At 37.3% G+C, this 24,249-nt stretch overlaps 1 protein-coding gene across 2 annotated transcripts; it reads left to right on the top strand.

Moving 5' to 3' along the window:
* The first annotated feature begins 299 nt into the window (after positions 1-299).
* RBM45 (RNA binding motif protein 45) lies at positions 300-22,867 on the top strand. 2 transcript variants are annotated; one of them, XM_030803514.1, is made up of 10 exons: positions 300-716; positions 4,131-4,253; positions 5,927-6,053; positions 8,159-8,281; positions 9,056-9,235; positions 11,355-11,484; positions 11,661-11,745; positions 11,960-12,123; positions 14,169-14,369; positions 22,024-22,867. In XM_030803514.1, the coding sequence occupies exons 1-9, from the start codon at positions 417-419 to the stop codon at positions 14,359-14,361; spliced, it is 1,425 nt and encodes a 474-aa protein (XP_030659374.1). In that variant the 5' UTR covers positions 300-416; the 3' UTR covers positions 14,362-14,369; positions 22,024-22,867. The 2 variants fall into 2 exon arrangements, with proteins under 2 accessions (XP_030659374.1, XP_003253821.2); XM_003253773.4 differs by lacking the exon at positions 22,024-22,867 and adding an exon at positions 17,567-17,827.
* Positions 22,868-24,249: the final 1,382 nt, after the last annotated feature.

Consider the following 24,249-nt stretch of genomic DNA (forward strand, 5'->3'; position numbering starts at 1 on the left):
TGTCAAAGTTGGCCTTCCTGTACCATCTCTAACGAGTGTCATGAATAATTTTTTCTTTAACACTGGAAAGAATCCTTGGCCTTAGGGGTGGGGTAAAGCCAGCGTTGGGAAAGCCTGTGCATTAGGCCGCGCTGTTCTGCCTGCAGGGAACAACGATTGCACAACTGATACTTGGGCCTAGGCTCAGCTGGATTTGAGACTTAGACTGGGTCAGGGTCCCCCGTGTCGCCAGGGGGCGCTACAGGCCGCTCCCCGGAAGGCCGCATCCTGCGCGGCTGGACAGCGCCTGGCGCCGGACTCCTCTTTCTCCCGGAAGCGGAGCACCGAGCCGGCAAAGGCTTGGGTGTGAGACAGCAGCGGTGGCAGACACCGCAGAAGCAAAGGGCAGTGAGGCTCCTGCATTCGGGTGGAGCACCATGGATGAAGCTGGCAGCTCTGCGAGCGGCGGGGGCTTCCGCCCGGGCGTGGACAGCCTGGACGAACCGCCCAACAGCCGCATCTTCCTTGTGATCAGCAAGTACACGCCTGAGTCGGTGCTGAGGGAGCGCTTCTCGCCTTTTGGCGACATCCAGGACATCTGGGTGGTGCGGGACAAGCACACCAAGGAGTCCAAGGGCATTGCTTTCGTCAAGTTCGCCCGCAGCTCACAGGCCTGCAGGGCCATGGAGGAGATGCATGGCCAGTGCCTCGGCCCCAACGACACCAAGCCCATCAAGGTGCGGGTGCCCGGGTCGGGGTGCCCTCGGGGGAAGGAGTGGGCCTCTTGGACCTCCCTTCACCTGCTGCTCTGCCGGGGTGAGGGAGGAGTGGAACATCCGTTCCCGGCAGCTGACCAGACAGCACCTGGCTTGGGGACAGGGGCTGCTTTGAGGAGAGGCTCCCCTCCCACGAAGCTGCGCCGGGTTGCAGGGAAGGGGACGGGATGCGGAATGTTTGCCCCACGAGAGCGGACCCGGCAGCCGCGGCCACCGGGTGACAGAACAGCAGTGGCTGGGCCTCCCCTCTCCCTCGCCCTCACTAATCCACCAGCTCTTGAGTTCATTGCCAAACTCGTCCTAGCCTACTTTGAGTACTTTTCTGACCTTCCTCTCTCAGATGCCCAGAATTTCCATATATAAAAAACGGGAAAACTCTACTTTTCCTCAGGTAGAGATGAGGCGGTAACAACTTGACAAAAGTACTTTAAACTGGGGACCTCTGGTGTTGGACGTTTTCCTAGTACCAGACGAAAGAATACATGTACAGAAAGAATAAGTGCAGGTGTTTAAAACGGTCACTGTCACATATTCATCACATTTTGTTATTTTGGAAAATTATTTTAAATGAGCTCTGTTTCTGAAAGTGTTAATAGCATACATTTGGTTCTTGACCCTTTCTGTTACTGCAACTTTTCTTTGAAAGCAGACCAAAGTAAACTGCCTTAAGAAGAGCCAAATCATTGTGATAATGACACATGGCAGGAAGGATCATTTTGAGGGTTATTTGACATAATCTGTGCTTTCAGCACAGTGCCTCACACAGGGTAAGCCCTCAATATGTCCTTGTTATTGATCAGTAGTAGCCAAGATGTCACAGCCTACTCCCTGTGATCTCAAATCAGGACTCAATCCTGAGAATCTGGCAATTGCTTAAATTGTACCCTTCGTCTGCCCCATGTAAATAGTTGCTGTGTATGTTATTCTGTTGCTACTTTGCACAAAAATATTTTCTCAATTTTTTAAAAAATTGTTTTCCAAACTGAGAATGGTATTAATATGGACTTATGTAAATAAAGGACTCAGGGATATTTCCGTCTCTGGAGGTCTTGCTCCATCCACAAAAGAGAAGGAGCCTGGGAATATACCAACAACACAGTAAGCAGTCCCTTCCTCCCACCTCTCCAACCCTCTGAAGCGTGTCAGAATATGACAGCAACAAAATTAATTGTAGGGCCACAGCATACAGGATCAGGAGTTGGCAAACTTTTTCTGTAAAGGGCCGACTAGTAAATATTTTAGGCTTTGCAGGCCACATACAGTCTCTGTCACATACCCTTGTCTGTTTTTACAGTCCTTAAAAACTGTAAAAACAGTTCTTACATCATGGGCTATACCAAAAATGGAGCTGTAGTTTGCTGACCCCTGTACTAGACTGATGAATTTTATCGCTGTCCAATTATGACCTTAGTGGAGAGGGTTTTTATATTTTGAGTGTAACATGGCCACAGAGCCCTTGTGGGCAACCCCAAAAAATATCCCATATTTGAAATTGATGGACCACCTTCCCCTGATAAATTTCTATAAGAGAAATTAAAGGCCCAACACTGAAATGTACCCTCTCTTTTAGCCTCAGAGAAATTAAACATCTTGTTCCCAAAAAGAAATAAACTTTACTATTTTCTTTGTCACATTTTTGACTATTCAGTTTTAGCCAGAAGGTTGTTTCACTGTAGTACCTAGCTAGATAGTCTAGTTTCTGTTTCTTTTTCTTTCTTTTTTTTTTTTTTGAGACAGAATCTCACTCTGTCACCCAGGCTAGAGTGCAGTGGCTTCTTGATCACAGCTCACTGTAGCCTCCACCTCCCAGACTCAAGCAATCCTCTTGCCTCATCCTCCCTCTCGAGTAGCTGGGACTACAGATGTGCACCACCATGCCCAGCTAATTTTTTTATTTTTTATAGAGACAGGGTCTCACTATGTTGCCTAAGCAGGTCTCAAGCTCCTGGGCCCAAGTGAGCCTCCCATTTCAACCTCCCATTACAGTTGTGAGCCACCACACCCTAACAGCCTAGTTTCATTCAGCAGCTGCAGCTTGAGCCATCTTCAACTGGAACACTCTTGTGTTGTTTTTAGCATTTCCAGTTAAATTAATTCAGCTTCAATATTTCTATTGTACTTTGCTTTTGCAAAGTTTCAGAGGATTTATGAGACAACAGTATTATCGTACCAGGCCTCAGCCAGAAAAGATTGTCCAAGTAAAAGTTATTCTGTGACCAACTATGTTATCTGGCAGAAAGGGAGACACCTAGAAAACAGAAGAAAAAAATCTTGGCTTTAGTTTTGCAGGAATGCGTATCTAGAGCCTATGAACACTCAGTCTATGAAGGTAAAAATTTATGGAAGAAATCTACCATGAGGAGGTTAATTATTTTACATATGTTCTACATAGACTGTCTCTTTTATCAGAGATTTGAAACACCTCAGTCCTCTAAAATATAGAAATCTGTGCTCTGATGGCACTTCCAATTTCATCTTACCTGAGGTTCTTTTTTTTCTCTAGTGTCTTTGCATATACTTAAAGCTTCCCTATTTGTATTTCCCTATTTACCATTTATTACTGATATCAGCCACAAGACTCTAGTGGGCCATTTCCATGTTACTCAGTAGTTGTACTCCTATAGTGCTTGACATATAGTATAGATTTATTGAAGGAATAACTAGAAGTAGACTATAAAGGGATATGTCTCTAACACTGTGGTTTTCTTGGTTGCTGCTTCCTACTCTGGAATTTCATAAGTTCCAGTTTTCTCATGCTTGAATGATATAGAGCCCCCTTTACCAGCAGTGGATCAGAGACCAAGATACAGAGACCCCTTTAAAGGAAAAAGAAACAAACAATGCAAGTGCCCTTGTTTATGGTGTTTTAATTAATTGTATTACATTTCTTCAAATTACTCTGGCTAAAAATAAATGCAAAAGTAGAAATACATTTGGGAAAAACACAATGCAGAGATTGGTATTATCTCATAAAAAAAGTCATTGCAGGCCCAGCACACTGACTCACACCTGTAATCTCAGCACTTTGGAAGGTCAAAGTGGGAAGATCACTTGAGCCCAGGAATTCATGACCATCCTGGGCAACATAGCAAGACCTTGTCTCTACAAATATTAAAAAATTAGCTGAGTGTGGTGGTGTGTGTGTGTGGTCCCAGCTACTTTGGAGGCTGAAGTGGGAGGATCACTTGAGCCTAGAATGTTGAGACTGCAGTGAGCCATGATCACACCACTGCACTCCAGCCTGGGTGACAGAGCGAGACCCCATCTCAAAGAAAAAAGAAAAAGTCATTGCAAGAATAATTGCTTTTGAAAAAATTTAAGAAATGGGAAAATAGCTGACATTATTTTATTTTGGGAGTTTTGTTTGTTTCTTAGGTTTTCATTGCTCAGTCCCGATCATCTGGAAGTCACCGAGATGTTGAAGATGAAGAACTTACAAGAATCTTTGTTATGATACCAAAGTCCTACACAGAAGAAGATCTGCGGGAAAAATTTAAGGTATTTATTCCAATCAGCTAGCATATGTGATAACTCATAGTCCTACACAGGTTGTATGGGTACTAAATCTGAAGTGTTGTTGGAATAAGGTCAATAGAGTAGTCGTGGGGAATTACGTAACTGTTTTCATCAATTTCAATCTACTCTTTAAATATTAAACCTAGCATAAATTAGTTTTTAAAATTGAAGAATATATAAAAGCTGGAAAATAGTAATGGTAGTCTCCCCCTACTTTATTGTGAAAGTAGAGATTCACAGAAATGAAGCATAAAGCTCAGAAACGTTTAAGTAAAGTCACACAACTAGTAGGTGGTAGAGCTATGATTTAAACCCAGGCTGTCAGAGTCTGGAGCCTGCTTTTGGTCTTTAAAATTTCAAAGCATGCTCTTAGCACTCCCCTCTATTGCCTGGCATGTAGAGGCGAATTAGGCAGACCTGAGTGTGTGAACTGTATTATCTAGTGTTTAGAACAGGCCTATGGTGTGTTGACATGGTACTCATTCACAGAAAGGCTTATTCTTTGAAGAGTTTTTGTCCTAAAATTGGACCTTTGAAGGAGTTATATTTAAAGAAGAAAACGTAAGTATAGCTCTGACCTATATAAATGAAATTTGAGGATAATTTTAAGTCTTTTTAGCCATTAACTTATGCAGTGATAAGCTTTCACACAAATTATTAAAAAGCAATTTTTAAATTGTTTTGAATTGTAGTTTTTTTTTTATCTTTTTTCTAATAATCCTCCCATGAATTGGGTGGCAACAAGCAAGAAAGAAAACAAGCAGTAAAAAGTAATTTTCAAACTTTCTCTCCTACCCCAATTGAAAATTCAATAAAATACTTCAAAAATAACAAATACCAAAAACATATATTTTATACATCCTCCAGTAGTATGGAAAATGTTTTTTACCCTTAAATATTTATAAATTTTTATCTTTTCCTGAATGAACAAATATAACACTTTAATGTACAATAATAAAGTTGCTAATTGATTATATAAGAATTTATAAAATAAATAATAAATACCAATTATATTCCATATTTCTTTGAACATTGAAAGGAACACTACTGCATGTTTCTCAGAATAGTAACTTTCTGAGTGAACCAGCATATTTTAGAGATACCCTTTGAAAAGCACTCCTTCAAAAGAATACACCATCATTTATGTTCCTGTTAGAAGACAGACAAGTAATAATAGCTAATGTTCTTTGAGTATCTTCCAAGCCCAATGTAAGCACTTCACATGTTTTACTTCAATTAACCCTTAAACAACCCTGTGAGGTAGATACTACTGTTAGCCCCTTTAATAAAGGGTAGGCACAGAGAGAATCAGTAAACTGCCTAATTAATGAGTGGTTGATTCAGGATTTCAATCTAGAAAGTTTAATTCCAGAGCTCTGGCTCTTAACCACCGTTGAGCAAGACTGGAGCTATCCAAACCATGTGCAAATTCTTACTCTTCTGTGACTTTGTCCCTCTTTGATTTCTCTAAAGCCCAGCTTCCTCGTCTATGAAATAAGCATATTTGCATATGCAAATATGCAATATCTGCATATTTTATACTGCTTATTTCTTTGTTTGCATGCAAGGGTCACATATAAACAAATTTTTAGTTCTGAAATACTCTGTTCAATTAATTTTAAGTCCCCTAAAATCATGTCTTTTAACTCTCTTAGGTGTATGGAGATATCGAGTATTGCAGCATTATTAAGAATAAAGTCACTGGAGAAAGTAAAGGTTTGGGCTACGTACGATACTTAAAACCATCACAAGCTGCCCAAGCAATAGAAAACTGTGATCGAAGTAAGGATGTGTTTAACATTGTTAAAAACTTTTGTAAAAAATTCTGATTATTCTAAATAACTGAACTTAATATTCATTTTTACTAATAACTGTATCTGCTAATGTAATTTTAGCAGTGGGTATTTAAATATTTACAGTCCAAGGAAGAAAAATATTTTGGGGCTATGATTAAATATTCATTGAGGCACTATCCTGAAGAAATAAGAGTAACTACATTAACTTAGTGAAATGCATACTTTGGGTATTATTTTTATAGGTTTTTAGGGTTTTTTAAGTGTATTTTAGAATTTTAAGTATTAAAAACTTGACTTACCTTTTCAAGTTTTTAAAAATATTCTTTATATTTGTTTATATTTGATCTACATCCCAAAGAGTATAAAGTATAACTAATAAACCTATAGGTTAAGGATAAGATTTATAAGATGTGCTAACATAGGTAATTGATATAGATAGGGTTAATTTCAAGCTAGAGTGACATGAATGTGATCTTCTGATGTTGCTGTATATATAAAGAATAAGAATTTTAAAGATGTCAAAGAGAATATTCTTTGTTGGTATACTTCTAGTTAGGTATATTGACCTTTAGAAATGATATGTAGAGTAATTAAATTGCTGGATTTTAGGACATTATAAAAATCTATACATACTGGAAAGAATTACTGTTAATCAGTAGAATTCTTAGATACCCCTAAGGAACATACCCAAATTTTCTCTTAGATCCTTCTAAATTTCTCATTTAGCCAGCACTAATTGAGTACCTGCAGTGTACTGATCAATATGCTAAGTAGAGGGATACAGATGAAGTATATGGCAGCCCTCGCATTTAAGGAATGTATAGCTGTATTGGGTAGCCAAGATCTAATAGGCAAAAAATAAAGAAGAATGGAAGAACTGTTTTTAAAGGCTCTTTGAAAGCAAGAAGTATGTCTTATTTGTCTGTCACTCCAAGTATCTAGTATAATAATAGGCCCTCAATAAAGATTTATTAAGCTCTCTATAAAAGTAACTGCCATTTATAGTAGACTCAATAAGAATTTGCCAAATGAAAAAAATGTTCATAAGTGTATGGTAGAGCCTGTCAATGGTGAAAAACAAGTGTGCTGGATGAGCATGGCAACACATGCCGAGGGGGTAGGACTTGTGTCTGGTGTCGAAGAGGCAGGACAGAAGGTGAGAGCAGTGCCAGCAGAGGCACAATGCCAGGAATAAACATGTCTTTTGCTTGGTGCTGTGAAGGCAGCTGTCTGAGTAAAGCACAGTATTTCTATTGAGACATGCTGAGACACAGTTAACTAGGTACATTGGAACATGGGAACCATATATTGGAGGTTAGGAAAAGTTCAAGGTTAGTCCGCATTAGGATTCTTTTGTAGATTGTTTAGAAAGACAAAAGTAATAACAGTTGATCTAACCCCACAGTATTAATGATAGATTTCCAGAGAAGAATTCAAACTGGCTGGTTTTATCCTTTTTTAAGCCACTGAATAATGTGAAGAAAACTGAACCCTTGAAATATGCCCATGTGTACATAAATGCATAATAAGCATTTTGTTTAAAGTTTCAGAGGGTTCGTGGAATCTTCCCACCTTTTGAAGCTCATCCTTGGACCCCAAGTTAAGAACCCTTGATCCAGAAGCAAAAAAAAACAGTTAAAGGGCTCTTGTAATTAATTGAAGAGAGTCTAAATTAAAAACAGAGGCAGGGAAGTTAGAGTAAAAAATAGCATATTCCAATTGTGCACATTTCAAAGGAAGAAACTTGGTGTGACAGATTAAACATGAAGAAGCCCTACAGGATTTTGATGTTGAGGAGCTTAGGTGAATGAATGACGATGTTATCTGTAATAAGGGGAGATGGGAAGGGATAGCATAGAATTGCTGATCTTTCATGTCTACATTGACCCGTAATTTGGGATACTTGCTGATTGTCATTTACTCTTTGCCATCTTCCAGAAAGCAAAGAAGTAGGTCTGAAGGAGATGGCCATTGTATAGATTTTGCTTTGTACAATTATATTTATAAAGCTGAGTCAGGCACTAGCAATCAAGTATATTTGCAAGTATGTTAAATTTGCTATGAAACTTGAAATTCATGGGTTTTTTTCAGGTTTTAGAGCAATCTTGGCTGAACCTAAAAATAAAGCATCTGAATCCTCTGAACAAGATTATTATAGTAATATGAGGCAAGAGGCTTTGGGACATGAACCTAGAGTAAATATGTTTCCATTTGGTAAGTAGGCAACCTTTATTTTTAATAGTATAATGTAGTATATGCGATGTAATTTGGGTTTTAAAGAATACTCTGTTATTGGGCATCTATAAATTTCACCTAGTGAATAAAAATCTTAAATGTAGTTTTTTTATTCCTAAAAAGTGGATTATGACTCCTAAAGTTCTTAATATTTAACACTTATTTTGTTTAACTGATTTCTAATTATAGTTTTCTCTGTTAAGTTACGCATTCCTCATATTAGAAACTATTGCCACTGCCACTTTTTTGGGTGAGCTTCTGCCTCTATATAGCTGACCAAAAACTTGAAAAGACATATGTAGATATCCTCTCCATATGAGTCCTAAAATTTTGTCCCAGAACTACTGCTGCTTTAAAATTAGGGCTACAGAAAGGAGAGGAATGGTAAAAGTAGAAGCTCTAATAGAAAAAGGGGAAAATGGGTAATGAAAGTAAGGCCTGTGAATGTTATTTGACGTAAACGTTCAGGTAAAATACTTACCATATTTTTCAGTTTCGCATACTAAACTTATTTCTGTGAAATTAGACTATGCATTTCTTCTTATATTTCTGCATTAAAGGTAGGGGAGTGGGGAGAGTTGTCTGTTTTCTTGTCATTAGTCCCATCGGTAGTTCTGATGACCAGGAGCATACTACAAAATACAGTGCCTTTATTCAGTACAATGGACTCTTTGTTTTCTAGTATTTAAAATGTTAAGCGAATTGTTGGCTGTGTAGAAATCTAAAGATTTACTTTTTTTTATATTGTTGGAGAACAACAATCTGAATTTTCAAGTTTTGACAAGAATGACAGCCGAGGCCAGGAAGCAATCTCCAAACGCTTGTCAGTTGTATCAAGAGTTCCTTTCACTGAAGAACAGCTTTTCAGCATTTTTGATATAATACCAGGATTGGAATATTGTGAAGTTCAACGAGATCCTTATTCAAATTATGGTAAAATAATGTTCACATTAAAATATATATATATACACACAGAGTTTTGTTAAAATGGCTTTTCTCCAGTGGCACTTTTATGTCAAGTACTGCTCATGTGACAGGAATTTTATCTTTCCTTTTTCTCTACTTTAGACTTCAAAATATGGTGATACCTTAATAAACAAAGCCCTGGAAATATATCTTCTTTTTACAAAATTGTTCACTGTAAAATATATTTTAACTCCCACAAAATATAACATTCTGTATTCCAGTTGCACAACAAAAAATACCTCAGGATAGAGCCTCTGCCTCTATGTGCTCTTTTGGTTAATGCTAGACAAAGTTATGAAACTCACAAAATTTCCTTCTCATTCATCCCTAGATCTCTTTCTCTTAAATTTATACCCCTCCTTCCTTTCATTCCACGCATCTAAATGCCCTACTTCTCTCCGGCTTCTTCCAATTCTCAATGGAAGCAAGACTCCAATATCAGCCATTTGAACTTATTAATTAGTTAATTGATTAAACCCATTACCTAACATTAGCTAACCCATCTTTGTGTTTTAAGCTTTTGATTTTATTAAGGCTCTTTGTTAATGGAGGCATTGTGGCATAATGGGAAAGTTTGGCATTCCGTTTTGCATAGAATCAGGTACAAATCCCAGCAGTGGCATGTAGCTTTGAGACCTTGGCAACTTGCTTATCCCCTCTGAGCCTCTCTTTCCTCATATGTAAAATGGGATCATTGATACCTTCTCTGCCAGGGTTAGGTAAGAATTAGATATAATATATGTAAAATAACTTAATGCAAGTTCTGGCATGTAATAGGGCACTCGGTAAATCTAAGGGTTTTTTTTTTCTTTGTTAGTGAGGGGTGATAGAGAGAAATCATACTTGGTTGGCATCTCTTCCAGTTTTGTAAGGATACCTGATTTAGTCCTTTTAGAGTGGCATGGCTGTTGACATAGAAGTAGTGACATGAGTTTGGTCATGTGGACCAACAGGACTAAGGTAACTCCACCCTTTATACAGACACCCCCACATACTCACTAGTACCCAACCCAGCACTAGTCTTTTTGTAGAACTGTCTTTGAGCCATCCCCAACCTTAACCCGACCATATGCTGTCATTCTCCATTCTAAGACTTCTAGGCACACATTTGTGTGTTCTCTGGCACATTTGTTATATGCATATGAAGTTGTGTTTATTTTGTTTTGTTCCCTCCCTTTTATCTGGTATGTCAAAATGTATTTGTTCCTGTACCTCCTGTTTTGTTTCTCTGGTTGGATGTGTCTGAAATATATGTGTCATTGGAACATCTTTTTACTAATAGAGGTGTCATCATATAGTTCGAATCTCATTTGAATTAACTTTATATGGTCATTTGATTTCTGTGTTTTATTTTAATTTCATTAAAATATTGGATGCTTGGGTTTCCAGATGAACATAAATTATAAATGTTTCCCCAGTGGTTTGTATTATAAATGTGAAAACATTTTGGTTGTGTCACAAGCTCCTGGGCTCTCTAAGGAATGCATTATAACATTGTCCCTCCCTTCAACATCACCCTCCTAAATTGAAATTTGTCCCTTTGGCAGAAATCTCTCCAAAGGAATGTAAAATATATCACTTGTGATCTGAGATCCTCTGTTCCCTATCTTTTTGTTTTTCATTCAAATCACTTTTCCTCTCCCTACTGCTGCAGATAGCCAGGATGAGTATATATTCTTTTCAACTATCACTTCTCATTTCATTTCCTACCCAGTACGGTTGGGAAAATCTTAAAATTTCAAAGTAGATTTCAAAGAATAAAAATTTAGACTTTTAAGTATATTGGTATCATATAAGAAAAGCTAGTATCCTAAAACTAAACTTATTAGACAGGATGTATGTTCATATTCTATTTTCCCTAAAATATCATGTTCATATTTTTCCCTAAATTATTTCTTCCTTTTCTAGGAATACACCTGTTGCACACATGATAACAGAACTGTGTTTTCTGATACATTTGATTCTGTATTTACTAGTTGTGTGATATTAGAGTTCTACATGGTTTCATTTTTGTGTTAGATTGTAACATAGGCCTTAGGCACTCAGTCTGCTTTCCTTTTTCATTTCTGTATGTTCTCTATTTTAGGTCATGGAGTGGTTCAGTATTTTAATGTAGCATCAGCTATTTATGCAAAATACAAATTACATGGATTTCAGTACCCTCCTGGGAACCGAATAGGTGTTTCCTTCATTGATGATGGAAGTAATGCAACAGAGTAAGTACCATTCCAGGAGTGTCTAAAGCTGAGCTTTGAGTGTACATGATTGATAGGACTTGAAGAATAAAAATAGAAACAATTGACCTCTCAGGTGAGAAAGTCACACAAAACAAGTTACTGTTAAAAGACTGAATGTTTTTAGTTTTCTGTAAATTATCAGTTATTGTCTCCAGTCTCCTTAGAAAAATGGCAACGCAGATGGTAGCTGCACAGCTTGCATCAATGGTGTGGAATAACCCAAGTCAGCAACAATTTATGGTAAGTAGGTAAGAATTTAACCTTTATAATATATCAATAGCATATAAAATAAATGTGAAGAGAAATCATACTTTGTTGATTATCTATGTATGAAAATTTTCAGAGCTATTGTGGAAGACCACATAGATGCCATGATACATATCTGTCTTTAGCTCTTGGCCAAAAATCTCTAAAGGGCATTTTTTTCTTTTTCTTGTTTTCTACCTGTTAACAGCAATTTGGAGGAAGCTCTGGATCACAGTTGCCTCAAATCCAGACAGATGTTGTACTTCCATCATGCAAAAAAAAAGCCCCTCCTGAAACTCCTGTGAAAGAAAGACTTTTTATTGTGTTTAATCCTCATCCTTTACCTTTAGACGTATTAGAAGATATATTCTGGTAAGAAAGTTACACTTTTTGTTATATTTTATTTACACTAGTAATTTAATTATTCTCATAATCTAGACACTTCCTTCATCCAGTACCTATCAGGTAGAGATTATTTGTTCTCTGCTTTTATTTATTATTTATTTATTTATTTATTTATTTTAATTTCTTTTTTTTTTGAGACGGAGTTTCGCTCTTGTTGCCCAGGCTGGAGTGCAATGGCATGATCTTGGCTCACCGCAACCTCCGCCTCCCAGGTTCAAGCAATTCTCCTACCTCAGCCTCCCGAGTAGCTGGGATTACAGGCATGCACCACCACGCACAGCTAATTTTTTTTGTAATTTTAGTAGAGATGGGGTTTCTCCATGTTGAGGCTGGTCTCGAACTCCCGACCTCAGGTGATCAACCCACCTCGGCCTCCCAAAGTGCTGGGATTACAGACATGAGCCACCACACCCGGCCCTGTTCTCTGCTTTTAAAAAACTCCATATTTGTATCATCTTTTTCAATTTCTGATTATTTTCTTCTCTTGTTTATCGGTCACACATCCTAAGGCTCCATACAGAATTTCCTGCTATTTTGTTTTTGAAACATAAAATGGGCCTGGTGCGGTGGCTCATGCCTGTAATCCCAACACTTTGGGAGGCCAAGGTTGGAGGATCACTTGAGCTCAGGAGTTCAAGACCAGACTGGGCAATATGGCAAAACTCCATCTCTACAAAAAATACAAGAATTAGCCAGGCATGGTGGTACATGCCTGTGATCACAGCTACTTGGGAGGCTGAGGTGGCAGGATTGCTTTTGCCCAGGAGGTCGAGGTTGCAGTGAGCCAAGATTGTGCTACTGTACTCCAGCCTGGGTGACAAGAGTGAGACCCTTTTTGTTTTTTGTGTTTTTTTTACTAAGCATCTTCTGTTTTGTTGGTGCATTGTTGGATCCTTAAGGGTTATACAGTCGCATTGTGTAAACAATTACTTGATTGTAGGGAAAAATATATAAATGTTTTTTATACTGAAAAAGGGAAGGTGCTTATTTATTTTTGTGTTTTTAACATAAGTCCTTTCTTCGCTTTTTCTTTTAGGCCTTTTTCCCATTTGCTTACAAGAATGTTAGTGAATTTGATAGATAGGAAGCTTGTTAAAGAGCTGCACAAAATATCAGGGACATAATGTGACAGTATATTGAGGCTCAAAGGGAAAAAAATATCAGAATATGGTTCAAGTATTTTGACCTTTATTTAACTGATATATTTAGTTTTTTTCTTGAACCTCTTCTTTGTTCAAGGCAGGAACTGTGCTAAGTACAAGAGACATTATGTAAACAAAATATTAAATGTTCAAGACATTATGATTCTTGTCCTCTTAGAGCTGATCTCATGTAGGAAACAGACAAGTAAACAGAAAATTACAACCCAGGGTGATTGTTGCTGTGGTAAGGAATGTGTAAGATACATAGGCGGAGCAGTTACCTTAGAAACTCTGAGAAGCCTTGAAAAAAGGAAGGTGTATGTGGAGACCTGAAGGATAAAAAATTTATCCACAGGTGAAAGCTGGGGGTATGCATGGTTATTTCTGCCATAGAGAATGTAAAAGAAGGGCTGTTAAATAGGGAATTTGAGAGATTGTTAGGGAAGATGAAACTAAAGAGTCCAAGGACAATGTCAGAAAGGCTCTAGAGCTATATTAAGGAATTTGTTGTCACCATGGAGGCAGTGGGGAGCTGCTGAGGGGACTTTTAGGGAGTAAATGATCATATTTATGTTTTAGAAAGATCACTCAGAAGACAGAGTGAAAAATGGATTGAAGAGGGACAAGCTCAGGGGTAAGGAAACTAGTGAAAAAGGAGTTAGATTAAGGAAAAGATGATGGTCTGAATGAGAAGAGAGACCTGAATGAGAATGAATAGAATTGACTGATTGAGATGTTTAAGATTGACATGAGTTGGATGTCGGATCTGGGGAGAAGGGTGAAAAAGGAATCAAGAACGGACTCCAAATTTTAGACCTGAGCAGTTGTATTTATCAATTTTGGTTGATTGTTTTTTTCACTTTGTTTCAGTCGTTTTGGTAACCTGATCGAAGTTTACCTTGTGTCAGGAAAAAATGTGGGGTATGCCAAGTATGCCGACAGAATAAGTGCTAATGATGCCATTGCCACTCTACATGGAAAGATTCTAAATGGAGTGAGACTTAAAGTTATGCTGGCAGATTCGCCAAGAGAAGAATCTAACAAACGGCAAAGAACTTACTGATTCTTGAGGTAAGCCCTTTTTAATCTGAATTTTACAACATATTGAGTAAATAGTATATGAGGAATATGTGTAAGTACTTTATGAACTTTTCTTTTTAGTGATTTAGAAGTTGTCAGTTAAAAGAGCTTTGCAACTATTTAAACTTTAAAAATTATTGACATTTACTGAAGAATGTTTTTGCCCTTCTATAAAATAAAATCACATTTCAATTTAGAAAGACAAATAATTGTTTTTTGTTTGTGAAATCTTAGATTTTAAGAATTTGACTTTTTATTATGTGCTTCTGTAAACTTTAAAATTGTCCAGTGCTAGAATAAGGATTGCTTTAAAAAAAAAATTTTGAAATACTTCTAAAGATTTTTAACTTGAAGAATTGGTGTCTTGAGTTATGAATTGAGATAATTTATAACAGTCGTTTATAATGTTTTGACTTCTCTCTAATGAAATGACTAAAAAGCAATATCAAATAATATATCATTTTTGGACCTTTTGAACCTAAATGGTGTTTTCTGGACTTATATTTGTGAGTTTGTGCATTAAAACAATACATTCAGAAAATATTCTCATATGCATATATGTATTTTTTAAGAAAACCTGACAATTTACCAAAAACTCTTTATTGTAAATTTTGATACATACAGCCATATGAATTCCATTTCCTATTTTATTTATTAGTTTTCAAAAATCAAACTACAATTTCTTTGACTGTGACAGTTAGTTTATATCTGTGTGGTTTGGGGAAACATTCTTTAAAGTTTGGCTTTTTTTTTTCCCCCCCTAAGACGTCTGGGTCTGTCACCCAGGCTGGAGTGCAGTGGTGAGATCTCGACTCACTGCAACCTCCACCTCCTGGATACAAGTGATTCTCCTGCCTCAGCCTCCCCAGTAGCTAGGACTTCAGGCGCGTACCACCACGCCTGGCTAATTTTTTGTATTTTTAGTAGAGGCGGGGTTTCACTGTGTTTCGATCTCCTGACCTCATGATCTGCCCGCCTTGGCCTCCCAAAGTGCTGGGATTACAGGCATGAGCCACCGCGCCTGGCCTAAAGTTTGGCTGTTTTTATTCTGTAAAATAATTCTGAATTTCAGGGGAAGCCGTTTTCCTGTTCCCACACACTAACTTTCCAAGTCTACTATAGGTCAAATGTAGTAGATGGCAGGCACTTTGAATTCAGTCTGAAGTTACTGGCTTGAAACCATTATTTTTTTCACTTAAGATTTTCTTTCTGACCAATTGTGTGAGCTAGCACGTATGAGAATGATTCCTGCCAGGCCTCACTGCTGATGACCCTTCCTCCCCTAGAACAGATCACATGATTAGTTCCTCCTTCATAGAAGGCATTTGACAAGAGAAAGTGCTCATTGGGCCCACTATGAATAATCCTAATTTTTAAATCTTTTTAAATGTTTTATTAAGTAACAAAACCATTCTCATTGTACCATACATTGTTAGCAATAACCCTGGATATATTAAATTGGCAGTGGAAAAGAATTAGCAAGCATTTTTTCCTGTTTATGGATAAAATGTTAAGAATGAATTCCGTTTGGACAAGCTATTCTCTAGCATGCAAAAAAATGTGTTTTTTCCAGTCTGTGAATATTTCAATAATAGGAAATAAATAGTTCTTGCTTTTACTCAATAAATCTTTGTTCTTAAAAAGGGCAATAATATAGACTTTAGACTCTCAGCATAGAAAAGTATATAAATTACTCTTGTGGTTGAACCTTTTCTAATGATTGTTTACATGTTAAAGAGAATATTGGGCTTAAAATAAAAAGCCATTTAACTGTGACTGGGCTGGTCTCTATGCCTTTTTTTTTTTTTTTTTTAAACACAGAATCTCACTCTGTCACCCAGGCTGGAGTGCAATGGCCTGATCTTGGCTTACTGCAGCCTCTGCCTCCTGGGCTCAAGCAGTCCTCACAGCTCAGCCTTGCAAGTAGCTGGGACTACAGCCATGTGCCACCATCCCCGGGTAATTTTTTTGGTAAGACGAGGTTTTGCCATGTTGCCCAGGCTAGCCTTGAACTCCTAAGCTTAAGTCATCTGCCTTCCTCGGCCTCCCAAAGTGCTGGGATTACAGGCATGAACCACTGTGCCTGACCCTCTTTGCCTTTTTGAGGCCCAGTTTTCTCATAGGGCTTTTGAGAGACAATGAGTCAACAAAATTCCTCGTAAGATGAAAAAAACGCTTTGCAAGTCTGAACTAAAACTCTGGCATTTGTAGCTTCAGTGAAACCTTTGAGATGTCCTCTTATCTAAAATAATGACATCCAAATGATCAGAAACTAAAAGTATAATGATATAAAACTACCTCGTGGCCAGTTGGTGCTGTGAGAACTAAGCTTTATAAATACCACATTTTTCCCTTAAACTCATCCAATTTCCTACATTAGAGGAATTGCATATTCAGCATGGCTGTTCATAAAAATTTTAATCTATCATTTTTCCCTTTTCTGAATTGTTACATATTCAGGGCAGAGATAAAGTAGGGTCAGGTTAGTTGAAAATGGCTATTTTGATAGGATACGATTAGCTACACGGTTTTGAATTTCTTCTAATTGCAACATGGCTTTTTTATTTTTGCTGCGGATCTTCTATTTACAATGGACTCCATTATGAGATTCTTCTTCTTTGTTGGTGTATTAAATAAACATATTACCTTATTTTGAGGTTCAATAAAATACTGTGGAAGACTTTCCCAAATTTTATATGATTGTGACAAGTTTTTTGGGGTAGGTGCACTTTTTTCTTTGTTTCTTTAATTTTTAAAAGGCTGCAAACACAGCTCATGAAGGCTGGTTTCTTTTATCTCTGAGGTATGGGCCTGGGATTAAGTGAGTCATGCCTAGGAAATAAAAGCAACTGATCCCAGGATATAACATTGAAAGTAGTTGAATTCTATCTTGAGATGGGTCTGATAACCACAATGTAATTCTCTTTCTATTTGAGGAAAATATAAATTTTAGTATTTCAGAGCATCAGATTTTTTGTTAATTCACAACACTTTCCCTTTAGAAATTCAGCACCTGCATCGCCCTTCTGAGTAAGTTTGGTTTTATTTGGGGGCAGCTATGATTAAGCAGATAACATTGGGTATATTGAAATAAAGGAACAATTCCTAACATTTTAGGAATACTACAACAGCTATTTCCTTTCCTTTCAGGTGATGATTTTCATACTTGTGTTGTGTTCTTTCTACAGAACAAAGACTAAATAATGACATAATCCTCAGCTGACTGACTGAAAATGTGACTGGACGCATTCCCTGTGGACAGTTGACAGCTTTTTTTTTTTTCCATATACCTGATAGTCTGTGTACAGCATTGTTTTGTCTGGGAAGCAGGGATTGCTGACATGTATTTTTGAATCCATACATTAATGCTAAAACGAATATAGTAGTTGTTCCTTAGAGCAATATGTTGTTACGTGTAGCAGAAATAAAGTTTTCTTTGCTTAACTAAATCATGACTTATTTATGTGAAAGACAAGAATGGAAAAATTTAATAGACAGTCTTTAGAATTTGACTAAATGACATATGTCATTGATTTTGAGATGCACATCTTTCACATTTTAACACCCCTGAAAGTAGAAGCATCTCGGTATCAGTTGTATGGCATAGTGTAATTGACTACCTTATTTTCTTTCTTAAAAAAACGTGAAAAGGTGCTTTTTTTGATCAGTTGCATCTTAAGAGTCAATAAAATGTGGTAATTGCTACTCAATCTATACATGCAGCTTAACTGTTTACACTTAATCTAAGGACAAAAGACAAAATCACTGGAAATATTTTATACTGTTTTTTTTTTTAGTTATACCAAAATGTGTTGGTAATTTTGTAAAGCTCTTTTAAGATTATAAGGCAACAGTGATAAAAAAATTAAAACTTGTTGATAATAAATTTAAATAAATGTCAGTGGCTTTGGAGGATGGACATTTTTATCTTTATAGAAATAATGGCCACTCCAAAAATATGACATGTAAGGAATTTTCAAAACAGACCACAATAGGAGGTATAGTTATTTTGAAATTAAAGATTAAAATTAGGGCCAGGGGTGGTTGCTCACCACACCTATAATCCTGGCACTTTAGGAGGCCAAGGTGGGAGGATCACTTAAGCCCTAGAGTTCAAGAGGAGACCAGCCTGGGCAACATAGAGGACCGGGTCTCTACAAAAAATTATGAGATTAGCCAGGCGTGGTGGTGTGTGCCTGTACTCCCAGCTACTCAGAAAGCTGAGGCGGAAGGATTGCTTGAGCCTAGGAGACCGAGGCTACAGTGAGCCACAATAGTGCTGCTCCAGCCTGGACAACAGAGCGAGACCCTGTCCCAAAAATAAAAACTAAAACTAAATAAAGATTAAAAATTAGGGATCTATTCTGCTTGTATTTTGAAAACTTTAACAAAAAAATTTATTAGCTCCGGTATTGAATTGATATGTATCAAAAAGGTATATCTAAATCAAGCATTTGGCACTTTTTATAAAAAGGTATTATAAATGATATGCATTTGTTAAAACATAATTATCTCCTCATTATACTTCTCACATTCTGACTCAAACGATGACAGATTAAATTCAGCAATCTTAATAATTGAGTATCTTATACTTGGACATCTCCATTGGAAAACTAAAATCTTTTAAAAGTCAGTGATTTTAGCAAATTTAGATAAGAAAATTTAGTCATATCTTTACAGGCAAAACTGCTGACAAGAATTGGGCCAGGTATCTTTCTGTGAGGCAGAGGATGTATTTTAAAGAGAAAGCAAAGCTGGGTGCAGTGGCGCGTGACTGTAGTCCCAGCTACTCAGGAGGCTGAGGCGGTAGGAGTGCCAGAGCCCGGGAGTTCGAGGCTGCAGAGTGCTGTTATTGTACTTATGAATAGCCACTGTCCTCTGTTTCTTTGTTTTTAATTTTTTAAAAGAACAAAGCAATGAAAAACCTAAATGAGGGAAGTTGTGGATTAATTACCAAAAAAATAGGTGTAGTTATCCCAAACTCATTTACTGTACACATAGTTCAGTTTTCACAGATTGGAATTAAATTGTTCCTTACAAGTTATTGGGCTCTGCCATGTAACTAATGCTTGAATTACCTCAAAAATATTTCTGCCAGGTGGTTAATCTAAACAGTGTAAAAGTAACAGTTACAGAAAGGAGCTCTCTACCTCCTACCTGAGTCCATTGCATCTTTGGTTAATCTTCACAATTGAGATAAGATCCTATTTCCTACAGTTTTCCCCTATTAAAGTATTTCACTGGGCTTTCTAGAAGAGCTTGAATCTGTCACATGGTAGCTATCATATACCTGGCCAGCCCTCCACATTCTCTGTTCAGATTAAATGATCCCGGTTTCTCCCTTCTACCAGTCAGGCAGCCAGTCCCAGCAAACAGCTGTGGTAAGAGTAAGGTGCCTTATCTAGATGTATTTCTTTGAATCCTAATATAAATTCTAAATAGATCATATGATACCTCTCTACCTACAAAACACTTTGCTTTTTCAGTACAATCTGTTGTTTTGTTTTCTTTCCCAATTGCATGTCTCAGTAAACAATGCTTACTTCAGCTTCAGAGTACATTTCATCTTAATCCTCTCAGTTGTTTAGCCTTGGTCCTGTCTTCCTATCTTTTGCAGTTGATCCCTAAAGCTGTATTTTAAAAGCCAGAATTTTAGATTTTTCTTAGAGTGAGGAAATTCTAGAACCTAAAAAATAGCATTTAGTAATCTAGTTGTTTATGTCTTCACCTTAATGTTTACTTCTCAGATGCACTTTGAGTATGAGAACATAATATATAAATACGTGGATGCCCAGCAAATGTTAGTTATTAAAACTGCCAACACAGTGAAGTTTTATTAGTATATATTTCTTAAAACAATTTTTTAAATAATAAGCAATACATCTCAATAAACCTCTCAAGTATGTAGTTAAAATAAGAAATAACATTTAAAATAAGCCTGATTAAAGCCTTCTTGTAAATTCATTAACTGAGGTCTTGTATGGTAGATTACTGAAAGCAACTGTCAAATTTGCTGCTTCTAAAGCAACATGTTCCAAACTATGTTCCTTGAAATACGAGAAAGAATTTTTCATGGTTAAATACATTTAGAAAATGTTCAGTATTTTTAGTTCCACAGGTTTCATCTACCGTAGATAAAAAGGTAGTGAAAAATACCCAGGAAATTATTACTCTAAAATTTTAGCTTTCTCTGAATTTTGTTCTCTTAACTGGGATCCTATTCAGTATGAATGAACCCATGGAAAGTAGAAATAAGGGACTTTACCACTAGGTGGTGATAAACATTGGTGATAAAGTGCAGCATTCCAATGTATGTTAATTTAAGGCACTGAGATAGAAATGATGGTGTTTGAAATGCCTAAAACTGCAGTTCTTTTTTTTTTTTTTTTTTGAGACAGAGTTTCACTCTTGTTGCCCAGGCTGGAGTGCAATGGTGCGATCTCAGCCCACCGCAACCTCCAGCTCCCGGGTTCAAGGGATTCTGCTGCCTCAGCCTCCCGAGCAGCTGGGATTACAGGTACGCGCCACCACACTGAGCTGATTTTGTATTTTTAGTAGAGACAGAGTTTCTCCATGTTGGTCAGGCTGGTCTCAAACTCCTGACCTCAGGTGACTCACCCGCCTCGGCCTCCCAAAGTGCTGGGATTACAGGCGTGAGCCACCACACCCAGCCAAAACTGTGGTTCTGAAACTTTGGTGTCCACAAGAATCACCATGACTGTTTGTTTAAAATGTAGGTATACTGGTTCTGCAGGTTTGGGGTGAGTTTTTGAACAAGCTGTGGTTATGATGGGGTGGTCAGTGGCATTCACTTTGGAATGTACTGGCCCAAAGAGATTTCGTATGTTGGACCTTAGGTTGGACTGTTGTAAAAGTAAGGCATCGAGAAGTTGTTTCCTAGTCTTTTTACCTTGGGCATTTTTTAGAATTAAGCATCTGGTTTTTCCTCAGTTAGTATCAGTAAATATGAATTGCATTAAGAAATTGAAAAACACAGTCTCACAAATAACAAATAATAGGCCATCTTTTTTATGTTAGTGAATATTTTTTGATGTTTGTAAAGGATGGTAATTGTTTATGCCATTCAAAGCTTTTACCTAATATTTTTATTTACATTTATTTTTAAGTGAATTGTCTAAGTAAATTACCAAAGATTGGGGTTCTGAAGAAGTACGTAGGTACATGTTATTTGTTTTAAATGACAAAGGAGTATGAAGGAGATGTAATTATCATTGCCAAAAAAACTGAAATAGAATAATCAAAAGGATACAGAAATACCTCTGTGTGTATGTGTGTTCTTATAATCGTAAGATGAATCTTCTTGTAAAATGAATGCTTTTTTGATGTACCCCAAAACCTCTTGATTTATAGGTACATTGTAACTTTCAATAGCTTTAATAAATACTAAAGCTAAAAATCAGTGAGGGCAAGAACAAGTGAAATCTATTGCCTTTTCACCTGCAGGTATAGCCACACGCAGGCTTTGTTCCGTATGTGGATGGTAAGTGCTATTAAAAATTAGGGCAGTTATTTTTACCTATGATTTCAGCAAAGAGAAAACAAAAATGGTCATCCTTATTAGACAAGAAGTTCCATTTTAATACTTGAATTCTAATAAATGGATTGCATTATTTCCTTTTTCTAGCAACAGTAGCTCAAGAACACATGGATCCTGGGAACTGAAGGTATGGTATTGGTAGGAGATTAGACAGAAATATTCAGTTAAAATATCAAGTTGTAGTTCATTCATTACAATGGCCATACTTTGACTTTATTAAAGTAGAAAAGTCTTGTCCTTAGTAGAAAATGCAGCTCCCACTATACTTTGAGAAAGTTACCAGGCCCTGTGAAAATTTATTTGAGTAATTACCAGAGAAAAAGAGAGTTCTGTGATTGTCATATATGAATTGAAGACAGTATCTGGATGTCAAGGTCCATGTGAGCTAGCTAACCTAGGCTATACCACCGTGGGAGTCTTAGAAACTGCCTGTTTGACCAAAATGCTGCAGAAGTGGCAGAAGGAAGGCATCAGGAGACTATTTTTAAACAGTTGTTTGTATATGAGGTACAAAACTCAAGAACTGTGTGAAAAGGCAAGTACCAGTACTGTTTTCTACAGAAACTGGGGGAAATACTGAGCACAGAAGAATAACCAAAGTGCTTCTCACCAATAACTTCTGTGAAACTACGTTCTCTGAATTCCTCTCCAAATTCTTTTCTGATTTTGTAAGTAATGATGTTACAACTAATTTTTTTGCTCATATATTATTAATATTTTCTAGCATTAACAAGACATAGGTAACAGCATTCATTAGCTCAGTTTTTAAGGGTTTTGTTTGCTTGCTTGCTCCGTTTTTTTGTTGTTTTCTTATGCCAGAAAAAAAATTAAAGTCATCTACTTTAAAGTTATATACTAATTTACTAGAAGTTCTGATATATAAAAATATGTAATTTCATTTTTTTCTCTTTGTCAACAAAGCCTATCTGGGCCGGGCGCAGTGGCTGACGCCTGTAATCTCAGCACTGTGGGAGGCTGAGGTGGGCGGATCACTTGAGCTCAGGAGTTTGAGACCAGCCTGGCCAACATGGTAAATCCCTGTCTCTACTGCAAAAAAATACAAAAAAATTACCCAGGCATGGTGGCAGTCACCTGTAATCCCAGCTACTAAGGAGGCTGAGGCAGGAGAATCTCTTGGAGTAATCCCAGCTACGAAGGAGGCTGAGGCAGAGGTTGCAGTGAGCCAAGATTTCGCCACTGCACTTCAGCCTGGGCGACAGAGCAAGACTCCATCTCAAAAATAAATTTAAAATAAAACAAAGCCTATCCATTGTGTTGGGTTTTGGCCCTAGGAGATAATTTTTGCATTCTTATATCATTGCCCCACTGGCACAAAAGTCTTCCTCCCTCTTCTACATTAGTACATTCGTAACTTAATAGAAGTGTCAGCGTGACCATTTTGAAGAGGGTAGAGAAGAAGATTTTAATCTGTTACTTAAAGGACTGACTTTAGAAACAATTTACAATAGTTGCTGAGAGCACTGGACAGGGGGAGCTGCTTTGGCAATATCAAGATTGAGCCAACAGTGGCAAAAAAAGAGTGTGCTAGGAAAGATAGCACCTACCTTTGGTTTATCATCACCAACTCCTACCAGGATTCATCTACCATTAGGTACCATCTTGGCTTGTTTATTTCACCAGAAATTCCTAACAGGACTCATCTCCTACTACTTTTAGCCTAAATCTGGGAATCATAGGCAATAAGGTGTCTATACCAGGTACTGTAATGTAGTCCCTACAGTCTTATTTTACTATGTTAACTCAAAGGAGGTATTTCACACACAAAAAAAATCGGAATTAAATCTCCCTTACATCATCCTTAAAGATTAGCAATGTGCCTAGAATATCCAGCTTCTACTTAATAGCTTTTAGCTATTTGTAGCAGGAATTTATCATGTCTTCTAGATCTTGTTGATATTATTAGCCTTTAGTTCCCCAAAAATGAGTTTCATATATGGTACCCACATGGCCTTTTTGGGTCTGTTTTCTCATCTAGAAAATAAGAAAAATAATAATTATTAGTGTAAATACAAGCCTCTGCAAACCTCCTCTCTCAGGGTTCTACAAAAACATCCTGGAAAACATTAAGTAGGAAGAAAATTTATATCAATCATAGAAACTTAGGTTAAGATTAGTGGAAACTAGAAAGAATTCCTACTAAATAGAAATTCAGTAGAATCCCAGTAAGGGGTAGGATTTTAAAAAATGGCTGACTCCTATTCTACATTGGAACATCCTGTTAATAAAACAGGATGACAGCCGGGCGTAGTGGCTCACGCCTGTAATCCCAGCACTTTGGGAGGCCGAGGTGGG

The sequence above is a fragment of the Nomascus leucogenys genome, chromosome 22a (assembly GCF_006542625.1).
Source record: "Nomascus leucogenys isolate Asia chromosome 22a, Asia_NLE_v1, whole genome shotgun sequence".
NCBI lineage: Eukaryota > Metazoa > Chordata > Mammalia > Primates > Hylobatidae > Nomascus > Nomascus leucogenys.

What these genes read in the sequence shown, in the direction of transcription:
- RBM45 (XM_030803514.1), top strand. Translation starts at nt 417, where the DNA reads ATGGATGAAGCTGGCAGCTCTGCGAGCGGCGGGGGCTTCCGCCCGGGC. An exon ending in ACGACACCAAGCCCATCAAG is followed by an intron (nt 717 to 4,130) that starts GTGCGGGTGCCC and finishes TTTGTTTCTTAG; the next exon opens with GTTTTCATTGCTCAGTCCCG. An exon ending in AGTAAATATGTTTCCATTTG is followed by an intron (nt 8,282 to 9,055) that starts GTAAGTAGGCAA and finishes ATATTGTTGGAG; the next exon opens with AACAACAATCTGAATTTTCA.